The sequence below is a fragment of the Conger conger genome, chromosome 5 (assembly GCF_963514075.1).
Source record: "Conger conger chromosome 5, fConCon1.1, whole genome shotgun sequence".
NCBI lineage: Eukaryota > Metazoa > Chordata > Actinopteri > Anguilliformes > Congridae > Conger > Conger conger.
In genome coordinates, this window is record NC_083764.1 from 16536098 (window position 1) to 16552086 (window position 15989).

Here is a 15989-nt window from a genome sequence, read left to right on the forward strand (position 1 = left end):
CTAATTGAAGATGTGAAGGATAATAACATTTGCTTTATTACAGTAATTGAGCCATTCCATATCCTCTCCTGGATAATGGCATAAAAACTAATAATTTGTTATTTAGTTGACATTTTTATCCAAAGTGACATAGAGTCTGACTGAGCAGGGGACAATCCCCCCCCCCCCGGAGCAATGTAGGCTTAAGGGCTTTGCTTAAGGGCTTTGCTCAAGGGCAACAGCTGTGTGGACCTTATTATGGCTACACCGGGGCTTGAACCACCAATCTTCCTGGTCCTAGTCATATACCTTAGTTACTAGGCTACACGGAGCCCACATCTGTTACAGTAGTGTAATTAACTTCTTGTTGCCTTATAAGTGCTAACTAAAAGACTGATGCTGTGAGTGTACCCCTCTTCCCTCAGATTCGGAGATGGACCAGCAGCTGGTGGGCTCCCAGCTGTTCCTCTGCACCCTGCTGCAGAACACGGTTCGGGGTGCCGGGGGCCAGGGGGCCCTGCTCCTGCAGAACGATGGGCCCTACGACTTCTACCAGCACCCCAACATGAGCGAGGCGCGGCTCTGCCTGCCCGTCCTGGAGCAGCTGTCCGTGGCCGTGAGGTACAGGCTGGAGGAGTGGCCTGAGCACCCTGCCCTCGTGCAGGTAAGAGGGAGGGGAGGATGATGCAGTCAGCAGGGGCGTCTGGCCTGGTGACAAACAGAGTACTGAGTGGTCTAGTTTACTTTAGAGTGTGTAGACACTGAGGTAATGAATGAGTTGCTGGGCATTATTGTGGTTGGTGTATTGTGGGTTTGAATTGCTTGCATTAAGGAGTGTAAAGCAGTTACAGAATGAAGAGTGCGTGTCTGCCTGTCCTCTCACGTGTGTGTGTGTGTGTGTGTGTGTGTTCCAGCTCACGGTGGTGATGGAGCGAATCCTGGCCTTCAGCCTCTCAAGCCCTCTGGCCAAGTTTCTCAACGGCCTGGAAATCCTTCTGAGCAAAGCACAAGTGAGCCTCGTCTAAGCCCCCTCCCTCCCACCCACATACCACCCCAGGGACCCACCTCTCACACACAGCCCTCTCTGCTTGACTCCTTGTCTGGCCTGTTTACCTCCCCCCTCTCTACCCCCCCCCCCCCCCCCATACTGGCACACCTCCCTGTGTGAAGCATATCCCTGACTCTGCTGTTCTGCTGTCTCAGGACTGGGAGAGCAACGCCAGCCGGTCCGTGTCTCTGAGGAAGGAGCTCGAACCCGTCACCCAGCTCATCATCCAGTGGCGCAAGCTGGAGCTCAAGTAAGAGCCACTGTCCACAAACTGAATAAAACAACCCTCAAATATGTCCATATATCAGATCATGCTATGTCCCATAATGTAGTGCACTTAACAGAGTAGTACATCATTGAGGGCGACATGGCTCAAGTAGTAAGGAGGGTTGCCGGTTTGATTCCCTGCCCGGGCTGTGTCGAAGTGTCCTTGAGCAAGACACCTGACCCTCAAATGCTCCTGACGAGCTGGTCGGCGCCTTGCATGGCAGCCAATCGCCATCGGTGTGAGTGTGTGTGTGGATGGGTGAATGAGAAGCATCAATTGTACAGCGCTTTGGATAAAGGCGCTATATAAATGCCAACCATTTACCATCATTAATGGATATTAATGGAAAATGAATTCTGAAATGAACAGTTAACACACCAAAAGCAATGCTACAATGACAAATGAAAGATAACTCACCTGAGTGACTACACTCTCACTGGGGTATTCACAAACTCCAGCTACACTCACCTACTACACTGCTAATTGATTTACCCTCTCCCTCTTGCAGCTGTTGGTCCAGCAGTCTGGACAATGCCCTGAAACGCCACACAGAGAAGTCTACTAAACACTGGTTTTCCATCTACCAGCTGATTGAGAGACACCTACAGGAGCACAACCCTGACACCATCACAGGCAATCACTTCTGTTTGACTAGTCATATGAATGTGGGATGTCCTAGAAAATCCTGAAAAACCACATAGCATTGTTTTCTTTTGAAAATAAAATGATTCCTTACATACAATATTCACATATTTTCAGTTCTGTAAAGCAATAAATACAATCATGGTATGGTAAAATGTTTTGTACATTGTACAGTCTTCATACACATAATACTAATAATAGTATTATTGAGATGTAGATAATCTAAAACAGTTGTCATACTTTATTTTAAGCACTTTAGTGATACTTTAGCTGCTGTCAACCATGCTGTGAGTGACCGTAATACCTGTGCTGTCCAGCAGAGGGCGATGTGGAGGACCTGTCTCTGTCCTCCGTGTCCTCCACACTGCAGGCCTTCATGGAGGGCTCCACCCTGGGACAATTCCACACCCGCCTGACCATGCTTCTCGCCTTCCACTGCCACCTGCTGCTGACTCCCACGGCGGAAGGACAAGGTTGGCAGTGACATTACTTCCTGTCTATCCCTGCACAACAACACACTTGCATGAAATCTACCCTAAATGCACTTTTTTAGGCTTATTGATGTGCTCAGACTTTTCCCCCTTCACAGCCTCTCTCTCTAGCCTCCTGTGGAACTTGTACAAGTACTACTCCCAGTTCTCAGAGAGCATTCAGACCAAAGTCACCCAGCTCCGGCAGCCCATTGAGAAAGAGCTCAAGGTAGGGGACCTTCAACAGGACCTTTGAGTTTGCTGATGGATGAGATTGCCATTCTGAATCCTTTAAATGTTACATTTGTACATTTTCATGATATTTTTTAAACAATGTTGACTTTGTATCTCGTTTGCAGGACTTTGTGAAAATCTCCCGGTGGAATGATGTCAGTTTCTGGTCCATAAAGCAGTCAGTTGAAAAGACCCACCGGTGAGTTGACCTCAGGGAAAACATGATGAACATATGAACAATAAATGAGCAAAGACTATCCACTCATAATAAGTACTTTGAGTAACTGTTCCATGTGTGCTCCTGTCCCTTCCAGAACCCTCTTTAAGTTTGTGAAGAAGTTTGAGGCTGCGCTGAGCACCCCTTGTGCCCCTGCGCTGGTGGAGCAGGGCAGCAATGCCAGCATGGACAGCGTGGATCCCCGTCCAGAGGAGACCCCTCTCCATAGAGTCCATCGTGCGCTGAAGAGTGCCCTCCCGGGGCGGGGCAGAGATCTGCAGGTATAATCCTCACAGAGGAAAACACGCAAAAGCTAAAAAAGATCTGGTTCAGAGTAGGGTCATTAAATAAATATTTTTGTAACCGTTACATTACATTACATTACATTATTGGCATTTGGCAGACGCTCTTATCCAGAGTGACGTACAGTTGATTAGACTAAGCAGGAGACAATCTTCCCCTGGAGCAATGCAGGGTTAAGGGCCTTGCTCAAGGGCCCAACGACTGTGCGGATCTTATTGTGGCTACACCGGGATTAGAACCACTGACCTGGGGAGCCGCGGTGGCGCAACAGGCTAAGACGCAGCAGACTTGCGGTTGCAGTTTGGCCGGCTCACGTGGGGCAGCAATAATTGGCTCGCTGCTCCAGAGGGAGGGACTTGGCAGGGTTATTAGATCGCCGCACAATAAGCACCTCGGGCGCCTCGGAATCACGGCAACGGGCACGAGACGAGACGGCTTGAAGAAGGCGTGTCGCTCTCATTCGGGCCGCCGAGGGACGGGTTACGGGCGGTACATCTAATACGACTACCTCCAATTGAATCAGACGAGGTACAATTGGCTACCAAATTGGGAGAAAAAGGGAAAAATCTAAAAAAAAAAGAAAAAAAAAGAACCACTGACCTTGCGTGTCCTTTTTCCTTAACCACTACACTACAGGCCGCCCCAGTTGAGTACCTAATTTAGCAATCGTCGTTAAATTCATATCAATGTGGGATGTCCAAACACTTACTTGCTACAGAGCCCAGATCTGATCAGAAAAACTGAAACAGTAATTTGAAAACTTGCTGAAGAAGTGTAAAAGTGAGTCCAAGGCTTAAGCTTGTTTCATTGTTTGAAGGTCCCCTCTAGGCAGTCCTGTGATGATGTTGGTGTGTGTATGTGTGTCAGGTGGATGACCAAGAGGAGGTGCCATCAGGGTTGGAGCCCTTGTCCCTGCAGGGCCGCCTGTCCTTCCTCACCAAGAGGATGAGGAAGATGTGTGTGCAGCTAGTGAAGAAGGGCCCACTGCCTGAACTGTCCGAGGATCTGGACCAATTCACAGGTAAGAAAAGAGAGGGAGCCATTTTTAATTCCAAGCGAGTGACTTCCTGGATAAGTAAATGATGTGTTGTGTGGAAAATGTACAAATACAAACTGCAATCAAAGAGTTCTAACTCTTTCAATTTTTTTCCCCAAGCTGAAATCATCACAAATGTCCAGGAACTCCAGAGCCTCACCGTTGACCGATCAGCAGAGAAAGAGAGGCAGAAGTCAGAGGTCAAGCACATTCTCCAGCAGAAGCAGCGCGCCCTGTCCGACCTTTTCAAGATGCTCGCTCAGATCGGTGAGTCAATAAACCATTATACATATGCATGAACACAGCACTTCAATTGATTCAGTCAATTCCTCTTAAGACAGGGGACGGTCATTGAATGTGAGTATTGGAGTGTGTAGAAATAGCCTGGCCATGGCAAAATAAGTATGGCTGTAGTGTGGATTTATTTATTACGTGGCACTGCAAACCCGACCAGACCTGTTGTTTGACAATGATGTGGTGTTTCTGTACAGGTCTCTCATACCGTAAAGGCCTGACCTGGATCCGAACAGCCGACCCTGAGGAAACACTATGTCTACAACCGCTGGATCTGACCACTGCCCTGTCTGCGGCCAGAACCGAGGAAGGGACAGAATCTACGTAAGGCACAATCACAATCTGACGTCATTAACTAACCTGTAATGTTTCTCCATGATAGCCAGTGTTTGTGTGTATATAATTTATTGTTGTGGTTCCAGTAGTGCTTTGACCATCTTTGATTATGGACAGTCATAAAAACAAGAAAAATCTGAAATACTTTTTGGAAAACATGCCATCATTTTTAAAAAAAGAAAGAAAAAAGATTTGTGTTCATAAGCCTGACATTGCGTACAGTCATGCCTACCTCAAACTACTCAAACTCCTAACAACATAACTAATTATCTGATTAATAATCGATTGTATATGCATCCTTTAAACATCATTGGAGGAACACTTACAGATTGCATTGTAATCTGATTTGAGGGAACCCTTGTTTAGTGCATCTATGTCCCAGATGTATACAGTTGAATTTGTTTTAGTGAGTACTTAATTATGACTTGTGATCCTGTGGTTCCAGGCTGTTTACCGAGATGGCGGCTGCGTGGGACGGGTGTCAGAAGTACTTCTACAGGTCGTGGGCCCGGCGGTCTGCACTGCAGACAGCACTCCAGGCCGCTGCCAAGGTAACCGCTCGTAAGATAAGTGCGTGTGTTGTGTGAAGGGAGTTGATTATACTGTATGCTTGTGTGTGCTCGGTTGGGAATATACAGTTAATTACAGTTCTGTGTTGTATTGTCCGAGGCCTGTGAAATAACTCTGGGAGGATAGATCAGTGTGTGTGCCATTTTGTAAGAGTGAGTTGACACTGTTTACTGGATTCTATAGGATTGCATTGATTGTTAGCTTCAGAAATCTCTGTCGATTAATGGGAGATGGACCTGTGTGTGAGTCAATAATGTTTGAGTGAGAGTGTTAGTACTGTGTGTGTGTGAGAGGGTTAGTACTGTGTCTGTGTGTGAGTCGGTACTCTGTGTAAGAGTGTGTAGTGTGTTTAAAATGTGGTTCTTGTGACTTGTCAGTCTGTTCTGTTTGTGAGATTTCAGTACTCGGTGTGTGAGTCAGTCCTGTATGTGAGAGTCAGTGCTGTGTGTGTGAATGAGTGTGTGAGAGTCAGTAGTGCATGTGAGAGTCACTGCTGTATGTGTGAGAGTCAGTAGTGTGTGTGTGTGTGTGTGTGTGTGTGTGTGTGTGTGTGTGAGAGAGAAAGTCAGTACAGTGTGTGCTGTGTTTCAGGAGCTGGGCCTGGGTAATATAGAGCGCTGTAGAGGCTTCTCCTCCCACCTCTTCAAGCTGCTGCTGAGACAGAGGAGGCGTCTGGCCAAGCTCACGGAGCAGTGGGTCCAGCTCAGGTACTGCACTGCCCCACGCCTCCACACACACAGCAGGGGTGTCCAATCTTATCCAAAAAGGGCCGGTGTGGGTGCAGGTTTTTGTTCTAGCCCAGCACTAAGCCACCTGATTCTACTCATCAAGGTCTTCATGGAAGACTTTGTTCTTTATCCAAACACAGCTACTCCAGCCAATAAGTTTCCAGATAATTAGCTCAGTTAGCTGAGGAGGTAAGAGCAGTCGTCTGGCAGTCAGAAGGTTGCCGGTCCGATCTCCCTCCCTGGGTGTGCCCAAGTGTCCCTGAGCAAGACACCTAACTCCCAATTGCTCTTGGCGAGCACCTGATTGGTACCTTGCATGGCAGCCTATCGCCATTGGTGTGTGAGTGTGTGTGTGTGAACGGGTGAATGAGAGGCATCCAATGTTTAGCACTTTGGATAAAAGCGCTATAAAAAAGGCAGTCCATTTACCATAAGATTTGACACCCCTGATAACTCTGTCCCTCAAGGCTGCTAAATGAAATCCCATCTCTATATTACCCCAAACCAGGAGGCTCATCCGCTGCATACAGGACGTTCAGTCCCACCTGGGAAGTGCCGGGGAGGGGGAGGTCACGGGGCCACTGCCGCCGCAGGAGGCCCTCTTGGGCTGGACGGACCGGGCGCGGACACTGGCCACGCAGAGTGCCGCGGCCCTGGAGCAGCTGTCCTGGGTGCTGCGGTGCCGGCCCGAGGGGGAAGCCCCAGCCGAGGGGGAGGTGAGGCAGGCTGAGCCCACACTCAGGCACCCCTCCCCACTGGACACGCAGTGCCAGCCGGCCGCGTGCCGCACGAGGAGGGGAGACCCGGGCTGGACCCAGCTGAACCAGAGGGTGGCGGGGACGCTGACCCAAACCCAGGCCCTCAAGACGGAGCTGGACGGCCTGGCGGTGCTGTCCGCCGGCGAGAAGACCCTGCAGACCTGGTGAGCCAACAGGGCTGAACACGTCAGAGAGGTCACCTGCATCACAAAGAATTAGCGTTAGCAATTTAGCATCGCTAATTCACTTGAGGAAATACCTGAGCAGTAATTGTTTTGTTTTGATTTCCTTAAAAATATATAGCACCTTTTGTGCTTTTCAGCTCAAGAGCAGATTCAAGCAGCACATTTAAAAAGGAACAGTTAAGGTCACAATTATAACTAGACAAAAAAAGTTATATAAAATTGAATTGCTTACATTGTAGTATGTTACCTAGCCATTTGATGCACATTGAGATTAAAATCCATCCAGAAAGCCAGCATACAGAAGTTTAAAACGTGCTAATATATTATGATGATGATCTTTGCATCCTATTGAAATCAGCCATAGATCCACAAAGTGTATTGCTACGTACAACATGCAGTCCAATCTGTTGTGAAAGGTAGAGATCGGAGGAGGATTCAGCTTTCTCTCTCTGACCCAACCCTCTCCCCCCTCCTGCAGGACCCACTTCAGGGTGTGCAGCTCTGTCCTGGGCCGGCTGGGTGCCGTGGCCAGCCTGATGCTCGACGTAGAGCGGTTCTTCACCCCGCCCGTGCTGGAGGGAGTGGTGGGCAGCCACACCCAGCCCGCTCTGGTCCGCAGCCTCCGCCACGTCCGGGGTGAGGTTGAGGCCAGTTTGGCTGAGTTCAGCACCTGGAGGATGCAGGCGCTCTCTCTGAGCCACACCCAGAAAGGTGAGGACGGGGGGCCACACTCACAGGGACGCATAGGCATGCACCCTGTGGCAGAGTAATGACAAAATCACTGGTTATGAGGCGGAAATACGTGGACCTGCCCCTAGCAAGTATTTTTCATAAGCTGTTCACTTTTTTTTTCCACATTGGAAGATATTTGTGTAAAGGTTAAATTATTTTTCTAATTTACCTCCCAGATTTACCACAGGGCTTCTCCTCCGAGTTCTCCGATCAGTTGGACAGGACTATCAACAGCGTGCTCTGTGCAGTACAGAGCCTGGTGAAGAGGAGGGAAATGCCTGAGGAGGAAGAGCAGGAGTCAAAGCCAGGTAAGTAACGCATTGCAACAGGATCGTGACATGCCTCTCTTTCTCCACGTCTGTAAACCCACTCTTGTGTCTGAACCCCACCGTAGGGGGCCAGGAGGAGCTTGAGGAGGACCTGCTGAAGACGGGTCACCTGACCAAGCTGCTGGAGGAGGAGCTGGGCACGGAGGTGTCTTCCCTCGCTCTGCAGGAGGTCAGCGGGGCACTGGAGCAGCTGCTGGAGAGTCTCAGGGCGCAGAGAGAGACCTGCCCCCCTCAGCAGATCCAGGTACAACTTGGCAGCCCGCCATCACCAGACAGTCAGAGGGGCCTGCGCAGCAATTCATTTATATTCGGCCATTTAGCAGATGCTCTTATCCAGAGTGGCTTACAGAAATGCATGCATACATGTTTAAGCAATGAACAGTGATGATCAGGGTCACAGGGTCATCAACTGTAGTAGTCAAAACATAATCTGTTCATTGAGAAGAAACCAAGTCAAAATAAGAAATTATTTATCGTTTAGCTGTATTTGTTTTCTAAATAATGAACACTCCAAATAAATTATTAAAGCAGTAGTAAAACTAAAGGGAAAATTAAGAAGAATAAAAATACATATATTAAAGTGTAACAAAGCAGTGGTAATACCATATTTAAATAATACAATGTGTTGAAAGAATTTCATGAAATGAAGGAGCACCGGTAAATACAGATGATGACTGTGATGGAAAGGAAGTGAAAAACCAGGGCTCTTTATATATTTCACCTTTGTGTCACCCCAGTGCTGCCTTGACTCACCCTTTGTTTTGATTTTGCCCTAGTGTTGTCCTAACATTGCTGTGGCATTGCCCTGTTGTAACCATGACAATAGTGTGTCATTGTCTTTTGATTACCCGGATGGCCTGACATTTGGCCTGATTGTTACCATTTGAATGTTGACCTGAATATAAAATAATGATGTGACCCTGACCATCACATTGTCCTGTTCCATCCTTGCAGGAGCTGGACGGGGCCTGCAGGTCGCTGGTGCGTCTGCAGCCCATGCTGGGGGTGTACTCCGAGCTGGTGCGCTACTACGTGGCTGTGTCTCTGGGGGCCCACAGGAGCACAGGGAAGATGCTGTCTGTCCTGGCCAGCATCTTCACAGAGCTGGCGCAGAAGGTAGGGTACTGCTGCCATCACCTCGCACTGCTACTCTCTCACCAGCCCTTTTGCTACAGCCAGTGATTTGGTTAGGGTGAGGGTTGACATCATTCAGAAGTCTCCTTTCAGTGGTTACAGGAAGCCATTTTTCTATTATTCCTCTATTTTCTTTCATTTTGATATCCTCAGGTTACCGCTTTGAAAAGATAATTCCTGATTTTTGTGAGTGTCTTCACAGGAAGTGACATCACAGCCTCTGCTGCTTCTGTGGCACATTTAACACTCTACAGCAACCTGTGACACTGACACACTCCCAATCTCCCACTTCCTGTTTCTAGGGCTTCTGTCTGCCTCAGGAGCTCATGGAGGGCGGTGACGGTGAGGGCGCCACGCAGTTCCACGACAACGAGGGTGGAGGAATCGGAGAGGGGGAGGGCTGCAAAGACGTCAGCGACAAGATCGAGAACGAAGACCAGGTGGGGAAAATGCAAGCTCAGAACGAGGCCAACGAGTTGACAGAACTCACTACCGTCCTTTTGCAGGCCATCACCTAAAGCAGTGCCATATATTATATGATAGATACTATATAACTTTAACTATTTGCTGCGCAGATACTCTTATTTACAGTGACTGACATGGCTGACATTTGTACATGGTATCCAGTTATACAGCTGGATATTTATAAGAGTTTATGTACCTTGACCAAGAGTACAATTGCAGTTCATTTAAGATTTGACCCTGCAGTTGGAAGTAGTTCCCTAACCTTCATACTGCCTTCCCTGTATCTGAGGTCCTGATTTCCCGTCTCCCCCAGGTGGAGGACACCTTCCAGGAAGGGCAGGAGAAGAAGGAGGAGGAGCAGGATAAGAGAGACGTCAAAGAGGAGGACAACGCAATCGAGATGTCGGAGGACTTTGACGGGAAGATGCACGATGGGGACAGGGAGCCTGGTTGGTCCATTTCTGGGTTCCATGAAAGCCTGTCAGCCAATCACAGTAAACTTGCATGCGCAGGCTGGCGGGGTTTCTTAACGGCTCATCTGCACATTCACAGGGGAGGACGATGAGGAAGAGTCCGACAAAGAGGATGAAGAGCTGGATAAGAAGATGGGCGACCTCGGCGAGGGTCAGACCGACACACTGGACGAGAGATTGTGGGGCGATGAGGATGGCGACGACGACCTCGACGGCAGCGACAAGGAGGAGGAGTCGGGCCAAGGGATGGATGAGGTATCGCCAAAACCATCTGAACTGGAAGTCGGTTAATTGCCTGATTGTCTCAGAGACGGAGACAAGGGGACACTGAGAATTGACAGTGTGATGGATGGTTTTCAGGGGGAGTCAGAGCTGGTGGCCAATGATGACAATCTGGGTGCAGACCCCAACAAAGACGATAAGAAGAGGCAGAATAAAGACGAAGAGCAGGAAGAGGCTGAGGAGGGGAAGGAGAAAATTCATGAGCAGCAAGATGAGGTACTGTGCTCCGTGAACTGATCTGGGTTTGATGTACAGCGCTAAGTATGGATGGCATGGGAAGGTATTTCAGTAGATTAGAATAAACCTCATTTATAGATGGATGCAGGAGCCATATAAAAAAACATACATGCATACTTTTCTAAGCCGTTTTGGATAAGAGCATCTATTAAGTGATTGTAGTGTTATCAGATACATTATTAGATGGGCATTTCTTATTATATTTATTATTAGAAATCTGTAATATGTATCTACAGGTGTGTGTTTGTGCTGCAGAAACATAGTGTAATTGCATTTTTTGGCATTTAGCGGGAGTTTGATGAGAACGAGGTGGACCCCTACCACGGCCAGCAGGACAAGAAGCCTGACCCTGAAGCAATGGATCTCCCAGATGAGCTCAACCTGGACAAGGAGGAGGAGCAGGCTGGGGAAGAGGATGGAGAAGGAGAAGGAGAGGGTGAGGGAGAACAGAAAGAGAGGAATGATTCTGGGAATGGGGGGTGAGAGATGAAGAGGAGGATTGTGAACATTGTGGCAGGCATTTATAAACGTGTATATTTGAAAGTATAATGTGAACTTCAGTTACCTAATGGTATTTTTCTTCTTGGCTTGGTGTCCCAGAGGAAAATCCATTTGACATAGAGGAGAAGGCCAAAGAGCTGGAGGATAAAGATGGAGGCGAAAAAGAGGGAGACGAGGAAGGGGTGGAGGAGATGGGAGAGGACCAGCAGGACGGCCAAGGGGAGGAACAGGACCCGGAGAAGGAGAACGGCGAGGAGGGTGAGGAGGGAGGCGAACAGGAAGAGGACAAGCAGGCAGAAACTGAAGACACTACAGAGAAAGAGGAGCCAATGGAGGAGGAGGAAGAACAAAAACAGGGTCAGGAGGTTGGGAAGGAGGAGGACAAAGCCATTCCTACCGAGGAAGGCCTGCAGCCCAAGGTATGTCCTGAGATGCGTTCAAGATGGCAAATGTTATCGAACGTGGTTATAAAACAATTATTTAGCTGTTCAATGTAATATTTGTTCTTACCTTAAAAGATAAATCATAGGTAAGCAACAAATCAACTAGCAGGCATTGTTAGATCTAAGTCACATTTATTTGTATTCAAAGTGCATTTGTTGTGAACTAAATGGAATGTTCATTTAAAATGAACAGTAACTTTGCTGAAAATATAGTTCACTGTGAACATTCACTGTCTTGAACGCATGTCTGCTTTCATGCCACAAGTATTAATACAGCCCACTGAGAAGAAATAGAAGCACACTTATTCACAAAAACTACTTCCAGTATTCACGTTGGCCTGAGATGCTTCCACCGTTTTTATCTGTGGAATGAACGATTATGCATTAAAGATTAACGCAGTTCCTGTTTCACTGATCTTCCTCCAGGAGGAGGATGAGGAAGGTGCGGGAGAGGACAAAGAGCAGCCTGAGCCAGTAGAGAGGAAGGAGCACGGCACGGATGGTCAGACGGGAGAGGAGAACATGCAGAGTGACACCGCCGTGGAGCTCGCTGGGGCCGCCTCAGAGAGAGACCAGGCTAAGGAGGTAGCGCCACTCTTCACACATACCCCATCTCTCCCTCAATGACACACGAGACTGGAGTACAGAAGATAGCACGGACACACTGAGCTGGTGCTCTGGGTGCATTCTCAGTAGACACAGTTTTTATATTTGTATTTCAGGTGTATTCCTCAGCAATGTAGTCTGGTATAGATGCTTTTAGATGGTATTCTCTGTGTGCTTCACTGTAATGTATGTGATGTAGCTATAGCAATCTTGTATTCTTGGTGTGATTCTCGGTGTAGCTGTACTGAATTTGCATTCTGGGTCATGCTTCGGGCATCTTTCATAAGCTGTTTGTGTTGTGTGCCATTCAGGAGCATGGGAGTGGGGCAGCAGACGCCAGCCAATCAGAAGGGCACGAGTCTAAGCTGATGGCCCGAGTCTCCCTGCCGAGGCAGAGCCAGAGCAAGACTCAGGTAAGAGCGATCACTGATTACCACCGTCACAAAATAAGCGCGCCACGACCCGACGCGTGCTCACACCTTGTCCCGATCGTTTCAGAGCTTCAAGCGGAAGCCCGGCCAGGCGGACAACGAGCGGTCCACGGGTGACCGGAACGAACACGTCAGCAAACGGCTGCGCACGGTGGAGAGCGGGGAGGACCGGCAGCGGGACCGCAACCAGGCCGATGCACGGCAGGAGTCCGACCTGTACGAGCACATCAGGGAGGGGGATCAGGCCTACGACACTCAGACATACGGTGAGCCCCAAAAATGAGTCTGAGCAGGATTATGGGTTCAGAGGACCAGTCCCAGTACTGGAGAATGTAGAATATTAAAGATGATGATTCTAAATGGCCAGATGACCATTTCTTTTCATCCGCTTTCTTATACTCTTAAGATGTTAATACTCTTATTTTGGAATTATGAGACCAGCACTTCACTTTTTGGATCTGGATATTTGTGCTTTGTATTGTGCTGAGCTGTGCACATTTTGTTTTTTTAATGTGATGTGATGGTGATGGTTCTAAAAAATTGATGAGTTGGGGAGATACGTTGGCGCAGTGCATAGGTACTGCACTGTGATCCCAACTCTGTCTGTAACACTATCTTCTTTCCTTGTCTGTGAAAAAAATGCCTAAGGGGAGCGGACTGCTCTCCTAAAAAAAATTCCTGAAAAATAGATGACTTGCACACTCTGATCTGGGCATGTGCTGAGCGCCAGTATCGTCTGCTGACAGATGCTGCCAGTACGGACCAGCAGAAGCCTGCAGGAGCCCAGAAGGAGGAAGATCAAGAGGAGGAAGATGACATTGCCATGGATGCACAGGAAGAGGACCTTCAGGCTGTGGATGCCAAGGAGCTGAAGCCAGAGCAGTTGGACTCTGCTAAATCCAAACAGAAAGGTACCCCCACACACAAGCGAGTTCGATTTGGGCAGAGGTGGAAAGTCCAGGGGTCAGACAGTGAAAGTCCATGTTTTTCTTCTACCCATGATCTCAGTCAGCTGATTTTACTAATTGTTCAGCTTGTGCTAATTAGCAAATCCAAGTTAAATACTGGATTCCTTTCTCTGGTTTTGGGTACGGAGTACTTGAGTGCATACAGTATGTGCATACAGCGTTCTCACAAGCTCTGTTTCCCAGGCCTGGAGAGAACCGAGCTGGAGCCTCAGAGAATTGGGGATGAAGAGGAGGATGAGGATGAGGAGGAGAGGTCAGAGGGCAGGTGGGATAAGGGAGAAGACCGTCCTGAGAGGAGCTGGGAGTCCACCATCCACACGGTACCTGAGCTGCTGATGGACACCGCACAGGTAACGTTACCATGACCCTTCACACACTGCAATCTGGACTCAATGGACTCCATGGCTTTAAACATTGAACACTTACAAGTTCAATGAATAGCCAATTAGAATGTCTGTTCTGATTGCATAATCTTTTCATACCAGTACTAAGGGCTTTTAAAGTGGTGTAAACTGTTCCCCTGTTACCTCAGTACCCTGGTAGCATGCTGTCCTGTGTTTTTAGCCTCCCCTCAGAGACCCGGAGGAGCTGAGGAAGGAGCTGGAGCTGCAGCTGGAGGCCTGGCAGAGACAGACTCCCGGGGACCAGGAGGAGGTAAACCGCAGCGTCACGGTAACATGGTTCCAACAGCTTACTGCACAGGTGCAGATAGTCATTATAAAAGAGCATTTAAGCAGCTCTCAAGTAGCTATTTAACCGCAAACAGGCTTTGGCTGGTATTTTAGATTTCACAAACCATCTCCAAACTACCCAGAAATGGAGCTGTATTTAGCTATATTTCCAATCCAGAGATATAACATTATTTCGTACTCCCAAGATACATTTTAGCTGCACCCCAGACAATGTTTTGTTTCATGCAGGTCTCTCTTTTTGTGAGCCATTTTTTGATGATACCCGTGCTGACCTTCGGGTGTGCGTACTACAGTACGAGAGAGGCCCACCAGCCTCCAGAGTGCATGTAGCATATAGCCTCAGTCACCCCCGCCCTCTGTCTGACCTCTGACCTCTGACCTCTGACCTCTGACCTCTGACCTCTGGCCTCTGACCATAGGAGAGCGCCGCGGCCGGAATGTGGCGCCAGTACCAGCTGCTGACCTCGCCCCTGTCCCAGCAGCTGTGCGAGCAGCTCCGGCTCATCCTGGAGCCCACCCTGGCCGCCAAGCTCAAGTGAGCACCGCACTGACACAGGTGCACCACACAGACACAAAGGCACAGACAAGGGCCACCACACAGACACAGGGGCACCGCACAGACACAGGGGCACCGCACAGACACAGTGGATTTCCAAGTCCCTGAATATGACATTGATCAGTAGCTCCTTCTCTCTTTCACCCTCAAGCAATATCATTTCTATTCTAGAGTTGATTGATGCTGGGGGCATTGTGTCAAATATGTCATTAATATCTATTTATTTGTGGTTGAGTCTAATCAGCTTTTTACAAAATATCTCTTGTGCTACTGTTACTGGTGCTTGTGGTTGTCATTGTTATTTGCACCTGGTGTTGTTTTCCATAATAGCTTCTTCAGAAAAAAAACATCTCCCAAATGAATAAATGTCATGGTTACGTTATTTCTGTTATCAGTCTTTGTGTAAAATCACACTGTCAAAGGTGTGCCACACATCCAGTGATTATGAGGGGAAATCATATATTTCCTGTATCCCAACAGGGGCGATTTCCGCACCGGGAAGCGGCTGAACATGCGGAAGGTCATCCCCTACATCGCCAGCCAGTTTCGCAAGGATAAGATCTGGCTGAGGAGGACCAAACCCAGCAAGCGGGAATACCAGATTTGCCTGGCCGTGGATGACTCCTCTAGTATGATTGACAACCATTCAAAACAGGTACTCAAGCTTTAGTTAGCCCAATAGAAGAGAACAGGGCAAGATAGACAGTGAAAATGAGAAAAATGCCTGGTTAATTCTCCCATTCTACCATGATTTGATCTTAACTGTTTGTTGAAGGAAAGAAGTAAAACAGATGCTGAAACTTGCATGTCTGATGTCTGCACAGAGTGAAAAATGTGATCCGTTAAATGTGATGTCATCTCAGGGCTGGAACGCAGCCCTGTGAGATGGGAACTGTTCGAATACCTCCTCCCCCGCAGTATTTCCTACATATTAGCAATCTTTTTAAAATGTAAAGTAGCTGTCGTTACATATACATCCCATCTAAAGTGAATGGAGACTACCTGCCAATAGTAGGATTAGCTGTTGTCATTCATTTCAATTTATTTGCACAACTATTTGCTGATATGACCC

The 15989-nt window shown here is 48.2% G+C and overlaps 1 protein-coding gene across 4 annotated transcripts in view; it reads left to right on the plus strand.

The window, feature by feature from the left end:
- Window positions 1-15989, plus strand: part of mdn1 (midasin AAA ATPase 1) — a 49406-nt gene that overhangs the window by 30399 nt on the left and 3018 nt on the right. For 3 of the 4 annotated variants that reach the window (XM_061241380.1, XM_061241382.1, XM_061241383.1), the window contains exons 65-96: window positions 405-643; window positions 894-989; window positions 1183-1277; window positions 1804-1928; window positions 2255-2410; window positions 2527-2636; window positions 2767-2840; window positions 2956-3139; window positions 4029-4182; window positions 4318-4464; window positions 4689-4815; window positions 5273-5378; window positions 5989-6104; window positions 6634-7047; window positions 7547-7779; window positions 7977-8108; window positions 8195-8373; window positions 9084-9245; window positions 9566-9703; window positions 10042-10177; window positions 10281-10456; window positions 10562-10699; window positions 11009-11156; window positions 11321-11640; window positions 12091-12249; window positions 12582-12683; window positions 12769-12967; window positions 13448-13612; window positions 13853-14019; window positions 14234-14323; window positions 14781-14896; window positions 15398-15572. In XM_061241380.1, coding sequence (XP_061097364.1) covers window positions 405-643; window positions 894-989; window positions 1183-1277; window positions 1804-1928; window positions 2255-2410; window positions 2527-2636; window positions 2767-2840; window positions 2956-3139; window positions 4029-4182; window positions 4318-4464; window positions 4689-4815; window positions 5273-5378; window positions 5989-6104; window positions 6634-7047; window positions 7547-7779; window positions 7977-8108; window positions 8195-8373; window positions 9084-9245; window positions 9566-9703; window positions 10042-10177; window positions 10281-10456; window positions 10562-10699; window positions 11009-11156; window positions 11321-11640; window positions 12091-12249; window positions 12582-12683; window positions 12769-12967; window positions 13448-13612; window positions 13853-14019; window positions 14234-14323; window positions 14781-14896; window positions 15398-15572 — 5078 coding nt within the window. The remainder of the gene's footprint in view (window positions 1-404; window positions 644-893; window positions 990-1182; window positions 1278-1803; window positions 1929-2254; window positions 2411-2526; window positions 2637-2766; window positions 2841-2955; window positions 3140-4028; window positions 4183-4317; window positions 4465-4688; window positions 4816-5272; window positions 5379-5988; window positions 6105-6633; window positions 7048-7546; window positions 7780-7976; window positions 8109-8194; window positions 8374-9083; window positions 9246-9565; window positions 9704-10041; window positions 10178-10280; window positions 10457-10561; window positions 10700-11008; window positions 11157-11320; window positions 11641-12090; window positions 12250-12581; window positions 12684-12768; window positions 12968-13447; window positions 13613-13852; window positions 14020-14233; window positions 14324-14780; window positions 14897-15397; window positions 15573-15989) is intronic. The other variant, XM_061241381.1, reaches the window with a different exon arrangement.